This window comes from Rana temporaria, chromosome 6 (assembly GCF_905171775.1).
Source record: "Rana temporaria chromosome 6, aRanTem1.1, whole genome shotgun sequence".
NCBI lineage: Eukaryota > Metazoa > Chordata > Amphibia > Anura > Ranidae > Rana > Rana temporaria.
In genome coordinates this window covers 169,414,888-169,434,419 of record NC_053494.1, presented here as the reverse complement: position 1 = coordinate 169,434,419, position 19,532 = coordinate 169,414,888, and the positions used below count along the sequence as shown (strand labels likewise).

General features: G+C 45.6%; 1 protein-coding gene across 1 annotated transcript in view; it reads right to left on the bottom strand.

Moving 5' to 3' along the window:
• CCDC173 (coiled-coil domain containing 173) overlaps positions 1-19,532 on the bottom strand; it is a 29,133-nt gene that overhangs the window by 4,228 nt on the left and 5,373 nt on the right. Inside the window, exons 3-8 of the mRNA XM_040357788.1 lie at positions 16,292-16,465; positions 15,965-16,170; positions 14,846-15,002; positions 11,854-11,993; positions 8,634-8,826; positions 6,110-6,274 (exon numbers count right to left, since the gene is read on the bottom strand). Of these exons, the coding sequence (XP_040213722.1) occupies positions 6,110-6,274; positions 8,634-8,826; positions 11,854-11,993; positions 14,846-15,002; positions 15,965-16,170; positions 16,292-16,465 (1,035 nt within the window). The remainder of the gene's footprint in view (positions 1-6,109; positions 6,275-8,633; positions 8,827-11,853; positions 11,994-14,845; positions 15,003-15,964; positions 16,171-16,291; positions 16,466-19,532) is intronic.

Below are 19,532 nucleotides of genomic sequence, written 5' to 3'. Positions count from 1 at the left end.
TTCAGGCCTTTAGGTCAAGTCTGGAGGCCAGACCTGTGGAGCAGGCTGGAGTTTCACAAGACCCTTCGCTGGGTGAAAGGCATAACCTCTTTAACCCTTTAAGCCAGGACGATTCTCAAGAAATCCCACTAAATTCGGATTCTGAAAATGAGGATGAGGCAGAACCTGCTTCAAAATATAAATTGTCGCTGGAAGAAGTTGCAGGCCTTTTAAAGGTGATCCATGCAACATTGGGGATAGAGGAAGAAAAGAAAGAGCTCTCCCTGCATGACCGAATGTATGCAGGGTTAGGGGATACCAAAGGTCGGGTGTTCCCAGTGCATTCATTAATCACTGAGATGATTAAGAAGGAATGGGTGGAACCGGAGAAGAAGCCGTTTTTTTCTGGGACTCATAAAAGGAGGTTCCCTTTTGAGGAAAACCCAGAAGCCATCTGGAATAAAATCCCAAAGTTGGACGCAGCTTTTTCTCAGGTTTCAAAATCTACGGACTTGGCCTTTGAAGACATGGGCTTACTAAAGGAGCCTATGGACAAAAGGATAGAGCTACTGCTTAAAAGAAACTGGCAATCTGTGATGAACAATCTTAAACCAGCTATGGCGTCAACTTGTGTGGCCAGAAATCTGGAACACTGGTTAAACCAGTTAAAAGCGCACATCTCAGCAGATTCCCCAAAACAGGAGATCTTGGACTCCTTTAATACTCTTTTTGCAGCCGTGTCGTACATTGCCGATGCTTCAGCGGAATCTATCCGTATGACAGCAAGGTCAGCATCTTTGACCAATTCGGCCAGGAGAGCCTTGTGGCTTAAGACCTGGCCGGGAGATGCGGCCTCAAAAAATAAATTGTGTGGTTTACCTTTTGCAGGGGATCTACTGTTTGGTCCAGAATTGGAATCTATCCTTGACCGAACGGCGGATAAAAAGAAGTCCTTTCCGATCAAGCCTAAAAAGGCGCCGATCCGCAAACGTTTTTTTCGTCTGCAAAGGCAACAGGAAGAAAGGACTCAGTTCAAAAAGAAGTGGCCGGCGCAAAGAGGTCGCGGTAGGGGTGGAGTGCTCCTCCGTCCTCCTCCAGCCCCCGAGAAACCGCAATGACTCTCCGCTACAGGTAGGGGGAAGACTTCAGGAGTTTGTCCCCCAGTGGAGAGGCAGCACCCCAAATCTGTTTATCTTGAACCTTCTTCAAAAGGGTTACGAGATAGAGTTCAGGGAAGAACCCCCGAAGAAATTTCTGGCAACAAATGTTCCAAGGGATCCCGCCAAGGCCCTGGCTTTGAAGTCCCTAATTCAGGAGCTGTTGGACCAAAGGGTAATTGTGCCGGTTCCAAAAGCGGAATTTTTTCAGGGGTTCTATTCTCATGTTTTTCTGATAAGAAAACCATCAGGAAAGTACCGCCTTATCTTAAACCTAAAGGAACTAAACCTGTCAGTGTTGTACAGAAAATTTTGCATGGATTCCATCTTTTCCGTAAGAAACCTCCTAAGTCGGGGTTGCTTCATGGCAACAATAGACTTACGAGATGCCTACTTACACATTCCCATTGCGGCCAGCTCCCAAAAGTTTTTGAGATTGGCTCTGAGGGAAGGAAAGAAAATAGTTCACCTACAGTTCAGGGCTCTTCCCTTTGGCCTGTCGTCATCCCCAAGGGTATTTACAAAGGTGATGGCAGAAGCGCTGGCACCTCTTCGTCTAGAGGGGATCTCTGTGGTCCCTTATCTAGACGACCTGCTGTTTTTTGCCCAGTCCAGGGAGGGGCTTCAAAAGGATCTAGACAGGGCCCGGTCTCACTTGGAAGACATTGGGTGGATCCTGAATCTCCAAAAATCGAGCCTGATTCCGTCTCAGCAGGTTCTATTTTTGGGCTTCCAGATAGATTCCGTGGAGCAGAAAGTTTTCCTCCCAGAAGAAAAGCAAAGAAAGGTGATAGAGATGGTTTCTCTTCTACAAGGCAGTCAGGAGATTTCCATCAGGAGGATTATGTCAGTCCTAGGAACCCTGACTTCCTCTATACCTGCAGTGCCCTGGGCCAGGACCCACTTCAGACCGCTGCAGGAATTTTTATTAAAGGTCTGGGACCGCGATCAGAAGTCCTTAGACTTACTGGTAAAAATTCCCACCAAGGTGAAAAGAAGCCTCTGGTGGTGGAGAGACCAGGAAAGACTGTCGGTGGGTCTGTTGTGGTCCTTCCCATCCCAAGTAAGGATAACGACAGACGCCAGCTCCTGGGGGTGGGGGGCCCACATGAACAGTCGTTGGACCCAGGGGTCATGGTCCGCAGGAGAGGCGAGAAATTCCTCAAATTGGAGGGAATTAAAGGCGGTAGAATTGGCTTTACTGGCCTTCGCTTCAGAAGTAGGAGGACAACATTTACAGGTCCTATCGGACAATGCCACAACAGTGGCCTATGTCAACAGACAAGGGGGCACCAGAAGCAAAGGGCTTCAGGTCTTAGCCGGAAAGATCCTAAGGTGGGCAGAGTCCCATACTCTATCCTTGTCCGCAGTCCATCTAAAGGGGACCCTGAATTGCGTGGCAGACTTCTTAAGCAGAAATTTGATTCGGGAAGCGGACTGGCAGTTGAACCCGGAAGTGTTCAGTCTGATAACAGAAAAGTGGGGACAGCCAGCGATAGATTTGTTTGCGAATCAAGAGAATGCACAGATCTCTCAGTTCTTCTCCTTAGACAGGAGCAAGTCAGCTGCGGGGACGGACGCCCTAGCACACAGCTGGAATTTCCATCTTTGTTATGCTTTTCCCCCTTTCCAGCTCATCCCGCAGGTCATAGCAAAAATGAAGAGGGAAAATACTACAGTAATCCTGATCACCCCATTTTGGCCCAAAAGGCCTTGGTTTTCTGCCCTTCTACTGATGCAAATCAGACCATTCTGGCATCTACCTCTGAGACACGACCTGCTTTTACAAGGTCCTCTGTTTCACCGAGACATAAAAAAACTAAGTCTTACGGCTTGGCTTCTGAGGAGCAACTCCTCAGGAGAAAAGGGTTTTCGGCCAGATTAATAGCAACTCTCCTGTCGAGTAGGAAACAGGTCACGAGGGCTATCTATTTCAAAGTCTGGAAGACTTTCAATACATGGTGCTCCGTATCAGGCAGATTTGTAGAAGAAACTTCCTCTATCTTGGAATTTCTTCAGGAAGGAGCCGACAAAGGGTTAGCGGTGAGCACCCTGAAGGTTCAAGTAGCCGCGCTGGGGGTATTCCTAGAAAGATCTGTTTCAGCAGATCCATTAGTAATAAGGTTCTTTAAAGCCCTGGTTAGGTCCAGACCGATAGTGGTAAAGGATTGTCCCGCATGGGATTTGCCAGTAGTCTTACAGGCCATGACCAAGGAACCTTTTGAACCTTTGAATATAGCGTCTCTTAAGTTATTAACGTTAAAAACCGTTTTTTTAGTGGCTGTCACTACAGCTCGCAGGATCAGCGAGTTACAAGCCTTGTCCGTCAGAGAACCTTTTTGTTTAATTTTTTCGGACAGAATTGTGTTAAAACCAGACCCAAGTTTTTTACCGAAAGTTGCTTCGTTCAAAAATCGGTCTCAAGAAATTATACTGCCTTCATTTTGCTCTAATCCAAAAGGAAGAAAGGAAGAAGAATTCCATACCTTGGATGTCAAGAGAGCTGTTTTATGTTACTTGGAAACCACAAAAGCATATAGACGTTCAGATGCCTTGTTTATTTTATTTTCCGGTGATAAAAAAGGAAAGCAGGCGTCAAAAGGAACCATTGCCAGATGGCTCAGGATGGCCATCTCAAATGCTTATTCAATCTCAGGTCAAGAATGTCCGGAGAATCTAAGAGCTCACTCTACTAGAGCAGCTGCGGTAAGTTGGGCAGAAAGAGCTGGTGCCACCCCCGAACAGATCTGCAGAGCAGCCACCTGGTCAAGCTTGTCTACCTTTGCCCGTCATTACAGACTTGATCTAATGACGGCAGATGATCAGGCGTTCGGGAGAAAAGTCTTACAGGCTGTGGTCCCACCCTAAGGGGGTAAGTCTCGACTGTCCTCTCAGGTGCTGTCCTGAAAGCCGTTTTGGGAAAATGCAAGTTAGGCTTACCGGTAACTTGTTTTCCAGTAGGCTTTCAGGACAGCAGCAACCCGCCCATGGTTTTTTCTTATGTAAAGATTCTGCTGTAATATTATGTAATAACTGTCACTTATGTGTTGCAGCCGGGGCTGGAGGTCTCTACAACCAACTGGAGAGTGGAAGGGGAGGCTTCCCTTTTAAAGACTTGATTGGTGGAGGTGTTTCCTGTGGAGGAGGAGCCATGATATCTCTCAGGTGCTGTCCTGAAAGCCTACTGGAAAACAAGTTACCGGTAAGCCTAACTTGCATTTTTTACATACTGTCCCTGGTTTTACTGAGCCTGGCAACCCTGATGGGGCCCCCTAGTGGCATGGGGCCCCCTAGTGGCATGGGGCCCTCGGGCAGTGCCCAAGTGACTCAATGGTCAGTCCGACCCTGAGCCAGTGTCAATATGCAATTTACAATTAAATTACAATTACATTGCAATGCAATTTACTCCTTTAGTCAACCCCATTATATTAAAGTGTTACTAAACCCAGGACCCCACATTCACTATGTCTGGTCTCCCACAGTACACAGAAATGCAATTATTTTAGTAAATACAAACTACTAAATACAAGCATACCCCACTTTTAAGTACACAATGGCGTTTATTTGCTAAAGCTGGAAAGTGCAAAATCAGGCTCACTTCTGCATAAAAACCAATGAGCTGGTTTTATAACCAAAGCTTAATTGAACAAGCTGAGGTTAGAAACTCATTGGTTTCTATGCAGAAGTGAGCCTAATTTTGCACTCTCCAGCTTTAGTAAATAAACCCCATTATGTACTTAAAAGTGGGGTATGCCTGTACCCTTTCTCATCAGCAGTAAATAGCAGTCTTGTGACTTCCATCAGTGCCTGGTTAAAGCTTGTAGGACAAGTTTTCACACTGCACTGGCTGCCGTATAAGGGTGCAGGACCCCTGACCCACTGTCTGGACAGTGCTGTTTGTCCCTGTGCTGATCACATGCACTCTCCCAAGAAAAAAAAAAATAGGTAGATTCAGGTACCTATGCCTAACTTTGCGGCGGCGTAGCTTAAGGAATTTAAGCTACGCCGCCGTAAGTTAGCGAGGCAAGTACATGATTCACAATGTACTTGCCTGCTAACTTACGGCGGCGTAGCCTAAAGCGGGCGGGCGTAAGGGCGCCAAATTCAAATGTGTGTAAGGGGGGTGTGTTTTAGGTTAATAAGGCTTGACCTTACGTTTTTGAATTTTTTCTTGTACTGCGCATGCGCCGGGCGCCTACATTTCCCAGTGTGCATTGCGGCTACGTCCGCCGCACGGGCCTATTGATTTCGACGTGGACGTAAACGACGTAAATCGCTATTCGCGGACGACTTGCACAAACGACGTAAACATTTCGAATCTCGAAGCGGGAACGGCGGCCATACTTTAACATTGTTATTCCATCTAATAGATGGAATAACTTTAGGCCTGATAATGGCTTACGGAAACTGAGTAAATGTATTGCGGCGGCCGGGCGTACGTTCTTGAATCGGCGTATGTATTAATTTACATATTCTGCGCCGACCGCAATGGAAGCGCCACCTAGCGGCCATCCAAAATATTGCAATCTAAGATAGGACGGCGCAAGCCGTCGTATCTTAGATATATTTAAGCGTATCTCTGTTTGAGCATACACTTAAACATAAGTCGGCGTAGATTCTGAGTTAGGTCGGCGTATCTACTGATAAGCCGGCCTAACTCTTACTGAAACTCTCTAGCAATACACACCAAATTGGGCACGTGCAGCTTGACTCCAGTTACTCTGACTTATCCTGACATGTTTTGGAGTCAGTGGAAGAAGAAAAGGAGGATTTGTGCATACAGGATCAAACAGCCTTTTTACACAAGGCAGAGGATTAACCCCTTAGGTTCCACAGTGAGTATAACAAGCATGCTATGCTGCATATACAGACTGATTTAACTTTTCTGGGTTTGGTAACACTTTAAATCCATCTAAAAGCGGAGTCATATACTGTATTCAGCTGTGGTGGGTAAAGTAAAAGCAGGTTCTTACCATCTGTTGGATCTGCATTGTTTGCATTTTCTTACATTGTTCTTCTGTTTGTCTCATTTTCTCTTTCTGCTGTGCAATGAAGTAATTATCCGCCTCTTTTATTTTATAAAGGGCTTGTAAGGCCTTCAACTTCTCATCTTTTTCTTCCTCTTCTTTTTTTCTTCTCTGTTGTTAAACATAACATATTTCATAGAGTGATGTTTTGTGCTCAGAACATTAAAGTCCACATGTATCTAGCGCCTAATTGATTTTGTGGAAACTTTTAGACCCCTTAACTGGTGTATTTATGTCATTAGTACTTACCAAGCATTGTTTAGTTTGCAACTGCTAATTTACATCACTGCCTCAGCAAAAGTACCAAATCCATTACAGCAGGGGTGCCCAACCAGTGGCCCTCGGCCTTCAAAAGGTTGGGCACCCCTGCATTACAGAGACATTGGGGTCGAATATACTGTACAATGCAAGTGCACTTGCTCCAGAGCTTAGTAAATGAGGTAAAGCTTCACTTTGCAAAGAATACTCAATCACGTGCAAGGAAAAATAAAAAAACAGCATTTTTGCTTGTACATAATAGGATGATAGAAATCAGCAGAGCTTCCCCTCCGATCTAGAGCAACTGCACTTGCAGTGCACAGTATATTTGTCTTTTCTTTAGTAAGTCAACCTCCCTGTCACTTGCCCATTTAGAGCAAAGTCGCAGTGCCTACCAATCGCCTTTACCTGAGCAAAGTATACGCAATATTGCTCATGCTCTATTTGTTTTAATGGAGTGGGGCTTCCAAGGATGGAGGAGCACATGACCTCTCCCATGTGATGTTATCCATCAAAGATAACTTAAGGTCGACTTCTGCAGTGAGGAGGCCTTAGAGCAGGGGTGTCAAACAGCATGCCACATCAGCATTATGGTTGCCCTCAAAGGGATGGTTGTATCAGCACCGCACCTCCCTTATATTAGATGTCAAGAGCCCCCCCCCCCACCATCAGAAGTCAAGCACCCCCTCCCACTGTCCCTTACATCAGTGCACCCCCTTGCCTTGTGCTGCTGCCAGGAGGGCTGGACAGAGAAGTGCAGGATCTGGTAGAGTCCTGTCTTTACTGACCAGGTGGGGGCAGAGACAGGGGGGGGGGGCCACATGAAACGGCCTGGAGCTCCGCATTCGGCCCACGGGCCTTGTGTTTGACACCTGTGCCTTAGAAGGACCATATCAGTAATTATATCTTGCTGGGGGAGGTGGACTATCCGGTGGCATTGTCACTTTCCCTTAATGGGCAGGTTTAGCGTTTTTTAAATCTGAACCTCCTGCTGTATTGAAAAGAAACAGCCACCTGAAAAGTTTTCAGAAACAGACACTTAGGGCCAGATTCTCAGAGCAAGTACGCCGGCGTATCTACTGATACACCGGCGTACTTTCAAATTTGCCACGTCGTATCTTTAGTTTGAATCCTCAAACCAAGATACGGCGGCTTCTGGCTTCGATCCGACAGGCGTGCGGCTTCGTACGCCTTCGGATCGTAGGTGCAATACTTCGGCGCCCGCTGGGTGGAGTTCGCGTCGTTTTCCGCGTCGGGTATGCTAATTAGCTTTTTCTGTCGATCCACAAAGGTACGTGCGGCCATCGCATTCTCTTAAGTCGTCGCTAGTCGGCTTCTCCCGGCGTATAGTTAAAGCTGCTATTTTGTGGAGTATAGATAGACTTGCCATGTTAAAGTATGGCCGTCGTTCCCGCGTCGAATTTTTAAATTTTTTTTTTTTTGCGAAAGTCGTCCGTGAATAGGAAAGGATGTAACTCACGTCTAAGTTCAAAAAATGACGTTGGTGCGACGTCATTTCGCACAAAGCACGGCGGGAAATTTCGAAACGGAGCATGCGCATTTCAATCGGCGCGGGGACACGCTTCATTTAAATGAATCACGTCCCCTACCCGCCCAATTTGAAATACGCGCCGAGAAATACACTACGCCGCCGTAACTTACGGCGCAAAATCTTCCTGGATTCGACTTAGAGCCAGGTAAGATACGGCGGCGTAGCGTATCTCTGATACGCTGCGCCAGTGCAATTCTATGTGAATCTGGCCCTTACTTTCTAAACCCTCAAATTTTTGGTACCCTACTGTGCACATTTGCAAACTGTCCTGTAGTCATGTAGGGACCAACGAAAGGAACCACAGAGCAAAGTAGGAGGCCAAGAAACTGATACTACCAAAAGTGTTTGTTCTGAAGACAAAGTCACCAATAAAAACTTGACAGTGGCTCTAACTTTCCAAAAACTATTCAAAATGAGTTATTCTTGGGCTGGAGTTTGGCCTTAATATAAGCTATTTATAATTGATTTATGAACATTTATATTAAGCATATTTCTTGCTACTCATTCTGCTCAAGACAAACGCATTCCCTCATATCTACACTTTTTCCAGCAATGCAAAGGGATGATGGGCACAACAGGAGATCCTTGGCATTTAGAGTCTTAGTAAATCATGAATAGAAAAACATAAATCCATATAATCAAAAGCAGTTGTGTTTTTACCATTGCAAGCCTATGCTCAGTGATGGCCTTGATATCCGACTTTATTTTCTCTTCTTTTTCCTGTGTTTCTTTTTTGTTTTTTGCTTCCATTTTTGCTACAGCTTTTGCTATGTGTTCTTCTTCATCGTCAACTTTCTGCTTCATCTGTGCCGCCAGCAGTTCAGTGATGTGATCCCTACGTTCCATTGTTTGCCTGGTGCCCAACAAATCAACCCATTAGAATCATTGTGATGTCTTATTTAGCTCAGCAAGTTTATGCATTAGCTTTAGCAGTAAATGTGTGCCCTTTCATGAATCTATTAATTGAGGCCAAATGATTTTTGGCCTTTGTGTGATTTGTAACAAACTGGGATTTATTACTGCCGACTAAATTTTTTTTAAATTATGGGGTTAATGATTGTAGAAGTTCAGCTGTAAGACCCCTTTCACACTGCGGAGTTTTTCAGGCGGTACATCGCTAAAAATAGCGCTGCTATACCGCCTGAAAAACTCCTTCACTGCAGACTCAATGTGAAAGCCCGAGGGCTTTCAAACTGAGGCGATGCGCTGGCGGGAGACAAAAAAAATCTCCTGTCAGCAGCATCTTTGGAGCGGTGAGAGGAGCGGCGTGTATACCGATCCTTCACCGCTCCTTCCCATTTAAAACAATGGGAAACCGCGGCAATACCGCCCGCAATGCGACTCAGCAGAGGCGCATTGCGGGCGTTATTAACCCTTTATCGGCCGCTAGTGGGGGTTAATACCGCACCGCTAGCGGCCAATTCCCACGGCAATCCCGGCGGTATAGCGCCGCTATTATTAGCGGCGCTATATCGCATCCGCGCCTCCCGCCCCAATGTAAAAGGGGCCTTAGAGAGGGAGGTTGTGATCATGATTCAATGGGGAAAAAAAAGGATTTTTGTACTCACCGTAAAATCCATTCCTCTGAGTTCATAGACGGACACAGCCTTCATTGACCTTAGGGTTATGCTTCTTCCTACCAGGAGATTTCTCCTGGTAGGAAGAAGCATAACCCTAAGATCAATGAAGGCTGTGTCCGTCTATGAACGAAAGAGAAAAAAAGATTTTTGTACTCACCGTAAAATCCATTTCTCTGAGTTCATAGACGGACACAGCCTTCATTGACCTTAGGGTTATGCTTCTTCCTACCAGGAGAAATCTCCTGGTAGGAAGAAGCATAACCCTAAGGTCAATGAAGGCTGTGTCCGTCTATGAACGAAAGAGAAAAAGCAAAGCTGTAGGTAATCAGGGAACAGGAGGTAGAATGGTGGCTGAATGTGGATTTGGAAGTAGGTTTATAAAGATGCAGAATTACAACTGTTTGTAGACCAGAAGGGCATAGAGAAGGCAGTGTGGAAGCTGAACATGACAGTACATTGTGGGAGGCAGAGTAGGAGCTGATGGCAAAAGATAGTGGTGAAAGAGTGTAATCTGATCCATCACTAGGGAGAAAGAAAGATGGCAGAATGTAGAAGATCGTAGAAGAGAAAGGACATGAGGCTAAGAGTGAGCTGAACTAGGACACATGTAAGTGAAAGAATGGTGGCACAAAAGAGATAATCATAGATTGGCGAGAAGGCAGTGGGAACTAATTGTGGGTTTCCCGGCAGAGCGTTTCCTGCCGAGAAAATCGGTCGTCTGTATGCAGTGAAAAAACGTGCATGCTCGATAACACTTCGACTCATGCGCGGTAGCATACAAGGTTATTGTGGGGTGTAGCAAGATGGCGGCGACGGCAATCGAATGTGACGAGACACCGGCTCATCATAGTCGATGACGTCACCGCGTTCTTGCCATTCAAAAGAATGGCAGGTTTTTGTGTGGCCGTGTGTATAAACGGCATTTTCAGGGCAAGCCTGTTAGGAATCTCGTCGGAAAAAACAGATTCCCGGTCGTGTGTACAGGACTTTATAACATTTTAATTAGGGATGCACAATGCCATTTTTTTAACACGCGTACGAGTACCGATACTTTTTTGCAGGTACTCGCCGATACCGATCACCTAGGAAGAGGCGTGGTTTGGGAGGTCGCGGGTGGTTATTGTTCGGGAGTTGGGTGACGGCAGAGTGGAAGAGGAGGGGTAAGTGAGGGCAAGGTAGTTGAGAGTGGGGTGAAATAGGGATTGTGGGGTGGGAGCATTGGGATGGAAAAGGCTGTGATTGCTGGGGGGAAGAGGCATGGTACAGGGAGACAGCCAGAGACTGCAGGCATGGTACAGGGAGACATCCAGAGACTGCAGGCATGGTAAAGGGAGAGAGCCAGAGACTGCAGGCATGGTACAGGGAGAGAGCCAGAGACTGCAGGCATGGTACAGGGAGAGAGCCAGAGACTGCAGGCATGGTACAGGGAGAGAGCCAGAGACTGCAGGCATGGTACAGGGAGAGAGCCAGAGACTGCAGGCATGGTACAGGGAGAGAGCCAGAGACTGCAGGCATGGTACAGGGAGAGAGCCAGAGACTGCAGGCATGGTACAGGGAGAGAGACTGAGATTGCAGACATGCTACAGGGAGAGAGCCCAGATCCATATCGCAATAAGCGTTTATCGGTTGGTTTGCGCAAAATTTATAGCGTTTACAAAACGGGATAGTTTTATTGCATTTTTATAAAAAAAAAAATTTTAACTACTAATGGCGGCGATCATCGATTTTTTTCGTGACTGTGACATTATGGCGGACACTTCGGACAATTTTGACACATTTTTGGGACCATTGTCATTTTCACAGCAAAAAATGCATTTAAATTGCATTGTTTACTGTGGAAATGACAGTTGCAGTTTGGCAGTTAACCACAGGGGGCGCTGAAGGGGTTATGTGTCACCTAATGTGTGTTTACAACTGTAGGGGGGTGTGGCTGTAGGTGTGACGTCATCGATTGTGTATCCCTATAAAAGAGATCATGCGATCGATGACACCGCCACAGTGAAGAACGGGGAAGCCGTGTTTACACACGGCTCTCCCCGTTCTTCAGCTCCGGGGACCAACCGCGGGACTCCAGCGGCGATCAGGTCCGCTGGTCCCGGTCACGGAGCTTCGGACCGGGTCGCGGACGCGCGCCCGCGAACCACTGCTTTGCTTAAAGATCAACGTACATATACGTTGATGTGCCCAGCCGTGCCATTCTGCCGACGTATATGTGCAGGAGGCGGTCCTTAAGTGATTAAGCAACAATGGTCTTTCTCTGCCTCTACATTCGGCAGCCTAGGACTTGTATGCATCCTCACCTGTGCAATTCATTCTCTCTTCCTTTTCTCAAGTTGGACATTTGTTTCTTTGCAAGAACGAAGCGACGTAGCAAGTCATCATTCTCTTCTTCCTTCTGTTTCTCAATCTCTCTGAGCACGTCTCTGTCTGCAACATGTGCCTGTCAAACAATCAAAGGTATTCCTGTATTTACATCACATAGTTCATACTTTTAACTGGGATAATTTGTGATTAGCGAGTCCCACTGCGTGGTGTAGACTAATGTCGCGTACACACAATTGGAAATTCCGACAAGAAAACCGTGGATTTTTTCTGACGGAATGTTGGCTCAAACTTGTGTTGCATACACACGGTCATACAAATCTTGTCACAAATTCTGACTGTCAAGAACGCGGTGACGTACAAGACGTACGACGAGCCGAGATCGATGAAGTTCAATAGGCAGTTCAGCTCTTCTGCTTGATTCTGAGCTTGCGTGTTTTTTTGCGCGTTGGAATTGCATACAGACAAGCGGATTTTCCGGACTTTTTCTGCCGGAAAAATAGAGAACCTGCTCTCAATCTTTTGTTGGCGGAAATTCCGACAGAAAAAGTCCGATGGAGCCTACACACGGTCGGAATTTTCGACCAAAAGCTCACATCGGACTTTTCTTGTCGGAATTTCAGATCATGTGTACACGGCATTAGTATGTCAAACTCAAGTCCAAACATAGGCCACAAGGGCAATGCCACCGTCCATCGTGGGCCACACTTTGACAGATATACAGTATGTGTATGACAGATATGTTGGAACAAAAACGAATAATGATAGCCCAAAAGAATTTCTTGGGAATCTCCAGGGCAGTGTAATTCCACCATCATCTTCTGCCTGTGCCAATTTAACTGCTCTTCATGCCCATCACTTGTAACTGCTCTTCATGCCATGGGCAGGTGGAGCCAGAATGGTTTATGCGTTTCAGTTCTCCATCAGGTCTGCCTGATGGCCGGTGGAAGGAGCCATCTCTTCCTATGTAGAAATTGGTTGGCTGAGAAACCGCTCCTCCTGCCAGCCATCATAGAGGAACTGATGGGAACTACCTGCAGTTTTATTAGCAATAATGTCAGGACTGGCATCCTTTATTGGTAGGACACGGTTGGCAGAAGCTGCCTTTATCCTAGAATCTAGCTTAGCAGTGGTTGTGGCCAATAGAAGCCATTTATGCTGTAATGATGTATGCATATTTGCATACGTATACAACATTCAGGCTGGGTTCACACTATTGCGAATTGAATGCGAGATCCCCACATCCAATTCGCAATAGCAGGAGATTGTGATCGGCTCTCTATGGAGCCGGTTCACATATCTCCGATGCTGCTCCGGTGCGAATTTGCACAGGAGTCCTGTGCGTCTTTTGGTCCATTTCAGGTTCGAATTCAGCCCAAGATGCACAGGACCCCTGCTGGAAGCCGCACCATTATTAGGTGTGAACCGAACCTCAGAGTACTTTATACAGAATCTTGCTTTGTACCTGGAAGCATGCTGCATTGCCCATTTTGTAGTACTTTGCCCCATTCTTTTACTATTTTCCAAAAAGAAGGCATTAAAGGACAACCTTCTTAGTGTAAAAAACAAAGTTAACTATAGCATTAAAAATTGTCCTTATAGAGCAGGGGTGGCAAACTCAAATTCATCGGGGGCCGCATCAGCAGTATGGTTACGCTCAAAGGGCCGGGTGCGCTACGTATACAGTGCATGGCTCAGGATTGCGCTACGTATACAGTGCAGGGGTCAGGATTGCGCTACGTATACAGTGCATGGGTCAGGATTGCACTACGTATACAGTGCAGCGGACAGGATTGCGCTACGTATACAGTGCATGGGTCAGGATTGAGCTAAGTACACAGTGCATGGGTCAGGATTGCGCCTAAAAATTCCTCACATCTGTACTCTATCCTACTTTCCTACCTGGACCAGCTCTGGTACCTCCCTGTGTAGGCTGCTCCCTCCCTTTGTATTGGGCTATAGTACCTTTTTTTTTAATTGGGCTATAGTGGTACCATCCCTCTGTGGGCGGAACTCCTGTGTTATCAGTACTTTGTTTTTGTTTTTTTGTTTTTTTTTACGATAACTGTAAAATAGCAGCAAATAGTGCAAAACTGCCAGCAATCTCTGCCACAACATTCAGTGGCATGCAAAAAAAGCCGGCATCGCTGGCTGGAAGGACTGGGGAGGCGGGGTGGAGGTGGAGGCGGGGCGGTGGTGGAGGAGGAGGCGGGCACCAGATCGGCATTGTAAGCCGTCATGCCTGCAGAAAGAGCGGAGGCGACGGTGGAGGCGGAGAAGGAGGCGGGCACCAGATCAGCATTGTAAGCCGTCATGGCTGCAGAACGAGCAGTGGAGGCGAGACAGGGCAGAGGAGGAGGCGGGCACCAGAGCGGCATTGTAAGCCGTCTTGGCTGCAGAAAGGGAGGCGGAGACAGGGCGGTGTTGGAGGCGGGGGCGTAGACGGAGTGGCACAGAGTAAGGGGAATATGTAATGCCTGCTCAGACTGGCCGCGCCGCTCGCTCAAACCTGGCAAAATGAGGGGGCTGCTGTGCGGGCCACATTACAAGGTCCGGCGGGCCAGATTCGGCCCGCGGGCCTTGTGTTTGCCACCCCTGTTATAGAGCAATACAAATTGTCATTTGCTTTTCAACACCACCAACTTTATAAAAGCAACATGGGAAAAAAGATATTACTGTGTTTCCCCGAAAATAAGACTGGGTCTTATATTAATTCTGGCTACAAAAAACACACTAGGGCTTATTTTGTTTGGGTACAGCATTGCACGACCGCGCAATTGTCAGTTAAAGTGACGCAGTGCCAAATCACAAAAAATGGCACGGTCATTGGGCAGCCAAATCTTCTGGGGCTAAAGTGTTTCCTTTTTGGAAAATTATGGAATACTGTATAGGTCGTGATGCGGGCATCCATGGTTTTCTAAAAGGGCCCTATATTTAATGCACAGTTGTTGTTTTTTTAAATCTACTGACCAAATGGGCTCTCATTATTTCTTGTTTCTCATCCCGTTTCAGTTTAGCCAGCTTGCCCATTTCCCACTCGTTCAGTCTGGTCAGTCTTTTGATTTCTTCACCCTCCCTGTAGTTAGCTTGCTTCTCTAGTTCAGCAGCATGTCTGTGCTCCTCCACCCTGGGGAGAAATGAACCACATATGAAAGCTGTACCTGCTAACATAGGAAGAAAGCAACAAAGTTATCATAAATGGTGAAATCCAAGATTTTCAACTGCTGTCTCATGAATGGAGTATGGTAACTTTTCACATTTACTTTAGATCTTGTAAAAATAATGGGGTAGATCCACATAGAATTGGATCCGCGCAGCATATCAGAGATACACTACGCCGCCGTACCTTACCTGGCGGAAGTTCGATTCCTCAACGATTTTGCACCGTAAGTTACGGCGGCGTAGTGTATTTCTGGCGGCGGATTTCAAATTGGGCAGTTAGGGGGCGTGTTTCATTTAAATGAAGCGCGTCCCCACGCCGAATGAACTACGCATGCGCCATCCCGAAATTTCCCGCCGTGCATTGCGCTAAATGACGTCGCTAGGAAGTCATTTTTTTTAACTTAGATGGGACTTACGTACATTCCGATTCACAGACGACTTATGCAAAAAAAAAAAATTTATTTCGACGCGGGAACGACGGCCATACTTAACATGGCAATTCTAACTATACGCCGCAAAATACCAGCTTTAACTATATGCGTAAAAAGCCAACTAGAGATGACGTAAGAGAATGCGACGGCCGTGCGTACGTTCGTGGATCGACGGAAATAGCTAATTTGCATACCCGACGCGGAAAACGACGAGAACTCCACGCAGCGGACGCCGAAGTATTGCATCTACGATCCGAAGGCGTACGAAGCCGTACGCCTGTCGGATCGAACCCAGATGCCGTCGTATCTTGGTTTGAGGATTCAAACTAAAGATACGACGCGGGTAATTTGAAAGTACGCCGGCGTATCAGTAGATACACTGGCGTACTCGCTCTGAGAATCTGGCCCAATGTATGCATATAGACAGGCTAACCAATGACTAATTAACATACAAAAAAAAAACCACAGCAGAAAATCATAGTAAAGTTTCACATACTGTTTCATAAGCTCATTTGCGTTATACTTTCTTTCCGTCAGTCTCTGCAGCGCCTTCTGCTGGTCATTATAAATACTTTCTTCCAGTTCTCGCTGCATGTTTGCCAGAGTGTCTTTGCCTTGCTTATTGCTCATATTCATCATCTTATTTTTGAGCTCCATCTGTGCATCTCGCTCTTTTATGACTTCAGTAAGTAGCAGTGCACTCTGTAAATAATGCAGGTCACACATTTTAATAAAACAATTACACATTTTTAGTTGGACTTTAGAATAAGCAGCACAGCAGAACGCTATGACTCAAATATAAGGAACAAAAGAAACTATGTACATGGAATGTCTTGACTTTATCAGTCTGGTAGTATTGCTTGGTCCTGGCTTTTTCAATGGCCTCTCTCCTTTTCTCTGCCTGATATTGGGCCTCCTCTATATCAATTTTCTTCTTTTCTTCCTCTTCTTTTTCCTCCCGAAGCTTCTTTGATTTTAGCCTCTTCTGCCTCAAACCCTATAAATGATATTGAAAAATAAATAAATGGTGTTTATCGTCCTATGATAATAAACACATGGCAATGATCATTTTTATCCTTTAAAGCTATGACAGAAGAACTGCTAGTATAAAATAAAAAAAAATCTATGCGTAAATCAGGGATCGACAAATCCCGGGCGCCAGGTCGCCATGGCGACTAGAAACAGTGTCCTGGCGACTTGGCTTGGAAGGTGGGCAAAAAGAAAAAAAAAATGTTTTATTTTTTTTGTGAGCTGGTGCCATCTGGTGGCGAGCCGTTGGTATTACAAGTTATTACCACCAGATGTGAGCTGGCGCCATCTGGTGGTGGCCGTTGGTATTACAAGTTAAGCATTACAAGTTAAACAACAATTCTAATGTCATTTTTCACTATTTTCACTGCCATCTTCTTCCCTCTAATTAGAACCCCCAAACATTTATATATATTTTTTATCCTAACACCCTAGAGAATAAAATAGCGATCGTTGCAATACTTTCTGTCACGCCGTATTTGCGCAGCGGTCTTACAAGCGCACTTTTTTTGTGAAAAATTACACTTTTTTAAATAAAAAAATAAGACAACAGTAAAGTTATCCCCATTTTTTTTAATATTATGAAAGATAATGTTACGCCGAGTAAATTCATACTCAACATGTCACGCTTCAAAATTGCGTTTGAACACTGTTTACATATGCGGGCGCTGCTCACGTATGTGTTCGCTTCTGCGCGCTAGCTCGTCGGGACGGGGTGCGTTTTCTGGCTCCTAACTTTTTTAGCTGGCTCCTAGATTCCAAGCAAATTTGTCAACCCCTGGCGTAAATAATCCCCTAGAGCAGTGGTTCTCAACCCTTCTAGTGCTGCGACCCCTTGATACATTTTTCCAAGTTGTGGGGACCCCTAACAGTAAAATTATTTTCGTAGCGTGGGTTGTCAGCACCCAAGGCAAGACAAGTAATTTGCGCCCCTAACCCACAGACATTTAGTCCCTTCCACTCCTACAGTATTAAAAACCCTTATGGTACATTTTAGGATGTACCACTCTTTCTCTTTGTTCTACTTTCTTTCCCTTTTTTTCCCCCCCATCCCTCACTCTAGCCGTCTTTTGCTACCTTTTTCTTTGTTCCTCCCCCTCTTTTTCTCTCCCTTCCACGTATTCCCTATTTTTATTCCTTCTCTTACTCCTTGGTGGGGGGGGGGTGTTAATGGGATCAGTGGCAATGCTGGGGGGAGTTCTGATCAGTCAACTTAGGTGCTCTTGATCAAGGTCATCCTGATCTGAGAACTGTAGTGGGGGCTTTTAATGACAACTATATTCACAGGTAGTGTTACAGTGAGTGTCTTTGGATTCACGGTGCCTCCGACTTTGTGGTGTCTCGTAGCAGTGACACCTATGCCAAAATCAGGAGATAGGGTCTCCTCCAGCCTCTCCCACTTCACATTCCTCACATCAACTGACCTCTAGTCTCAGCCCCCCAGCCATGAACTGAATGCGCGGCTGCGAAGCAGCTGAGTGGGCGGCTGCGGGCTCTAGGAACAGCCCAGGATTCGGTGACCCCTTGCAAATCATCATTTGACCCCCAGGTTGAGAACCACTGCCCTAGAGAAATACATAAGATGCCAGGCTATAGTTGGCCATACATGGTTATTTTTTTTTTTAAGGCAGCCAGCGGGTTGAATTAAAAAAATAGCTTGTTCACACCGGAAGCTTTCCAGTGAGTTTTTAGGCCTGGTTCTCACCTATGCAGTTAGCTTTTGATTAATTTCTGCAGTGCATTTTGCTGTGTATTTTGGAATCTTTCCACATTTCTGATGCGTTTTTCATTTTCTATGCTTTTGTTGTTTGTTTTTGGCCAATTTGTTGTTGAGCAGATTAAAAAAATGCAAATTGCAGAAAAAAAAATACACTATATGCTTTTCTGAAGCTTCTCCATCGAAGTCTATTGAACCAAAAAATGCACTGTTTTGCATTAAAAAAAAAAGTCCCTGAGCCTTTTTTGTGCTTTGTTACAGTTTCATGCAGACAGAGGAGTCAATCAAAGGGAGAAAGCGGATCCTGGGCAGGATCGGATGATGACTGGCCGCTGCCCAGGATCCGCTTTCTCCCTTTGATTGACTCCTCTGTCTGCATGAAACTGTAACAAAGATTTATACCAGCAGAGTGGTGGAGAGTGCAAGACCAATGACAAAGGCTGATTGTGTATCCCATGCTGTTTTTTATCCTCGGTCTGGTGAGTGCATCCCCATTAGGGGATAGTATCCCCCCACGTGGTGAAAATACAACCCCCTTGGTGATAAGGAGCACATGTTATGGAAGACACTACTCACAGCTGATGTTCATCTGCACCATTATTGAACACCTATGGTTTCATAGTATTCTAATCAGAACTCACGTTTTGATCATCTAGCGCTGCTACAGTACACATTTGGACTGAACTGTTTGGACTTTTTAGTCATTTGCATTCACTCACGTTTACTGTTTTTTCATGTACAGTAATTGCCACATATTCCAGTGCTTTTAGACCCCAGATCTCTCCATAAAGAGTACCTGTCACATGCCTATTGCTGTCACAGGGATGTGCAATAAAAGTGATAAAAAAATAAAAATTAAAAGCAACAGTGTAAAAATAAAATAAATAAATTAATTCATAATTAAAAAAATAAATTAGAGTGCCCCCGTCCTCCTGTGCTTGCACGCAAAGGCAAATGCGCCTGTCGGTCCCGCTGGTGTGCGCCGTCTTTTCCACCAGATCTAACAGGACACCATCAAAGCAGGTAGAAGAATTTAGCACTTTGCAACAGTACTATTGGCCACAGTGTTTGCTGTCCCTCTTTTTTCCTCTGTCCCCCCACACCCCCCACCCTCCTATGGATGTCATCTGCCATTGTGCCCCAGACTAAAGTAAAAGTGAGTGCATTATCTCATCTTTCAATAAATATTTTTTACAGAATAAAGTTTTATTGAATTTTCAGACAGAAGAAAAAGATATCAATACAGTGTGCCAGTGAAGTCATTAAACCTCATACATAGTATCAAAAATACAGAACACGTTCCATGGCTCAGAACACA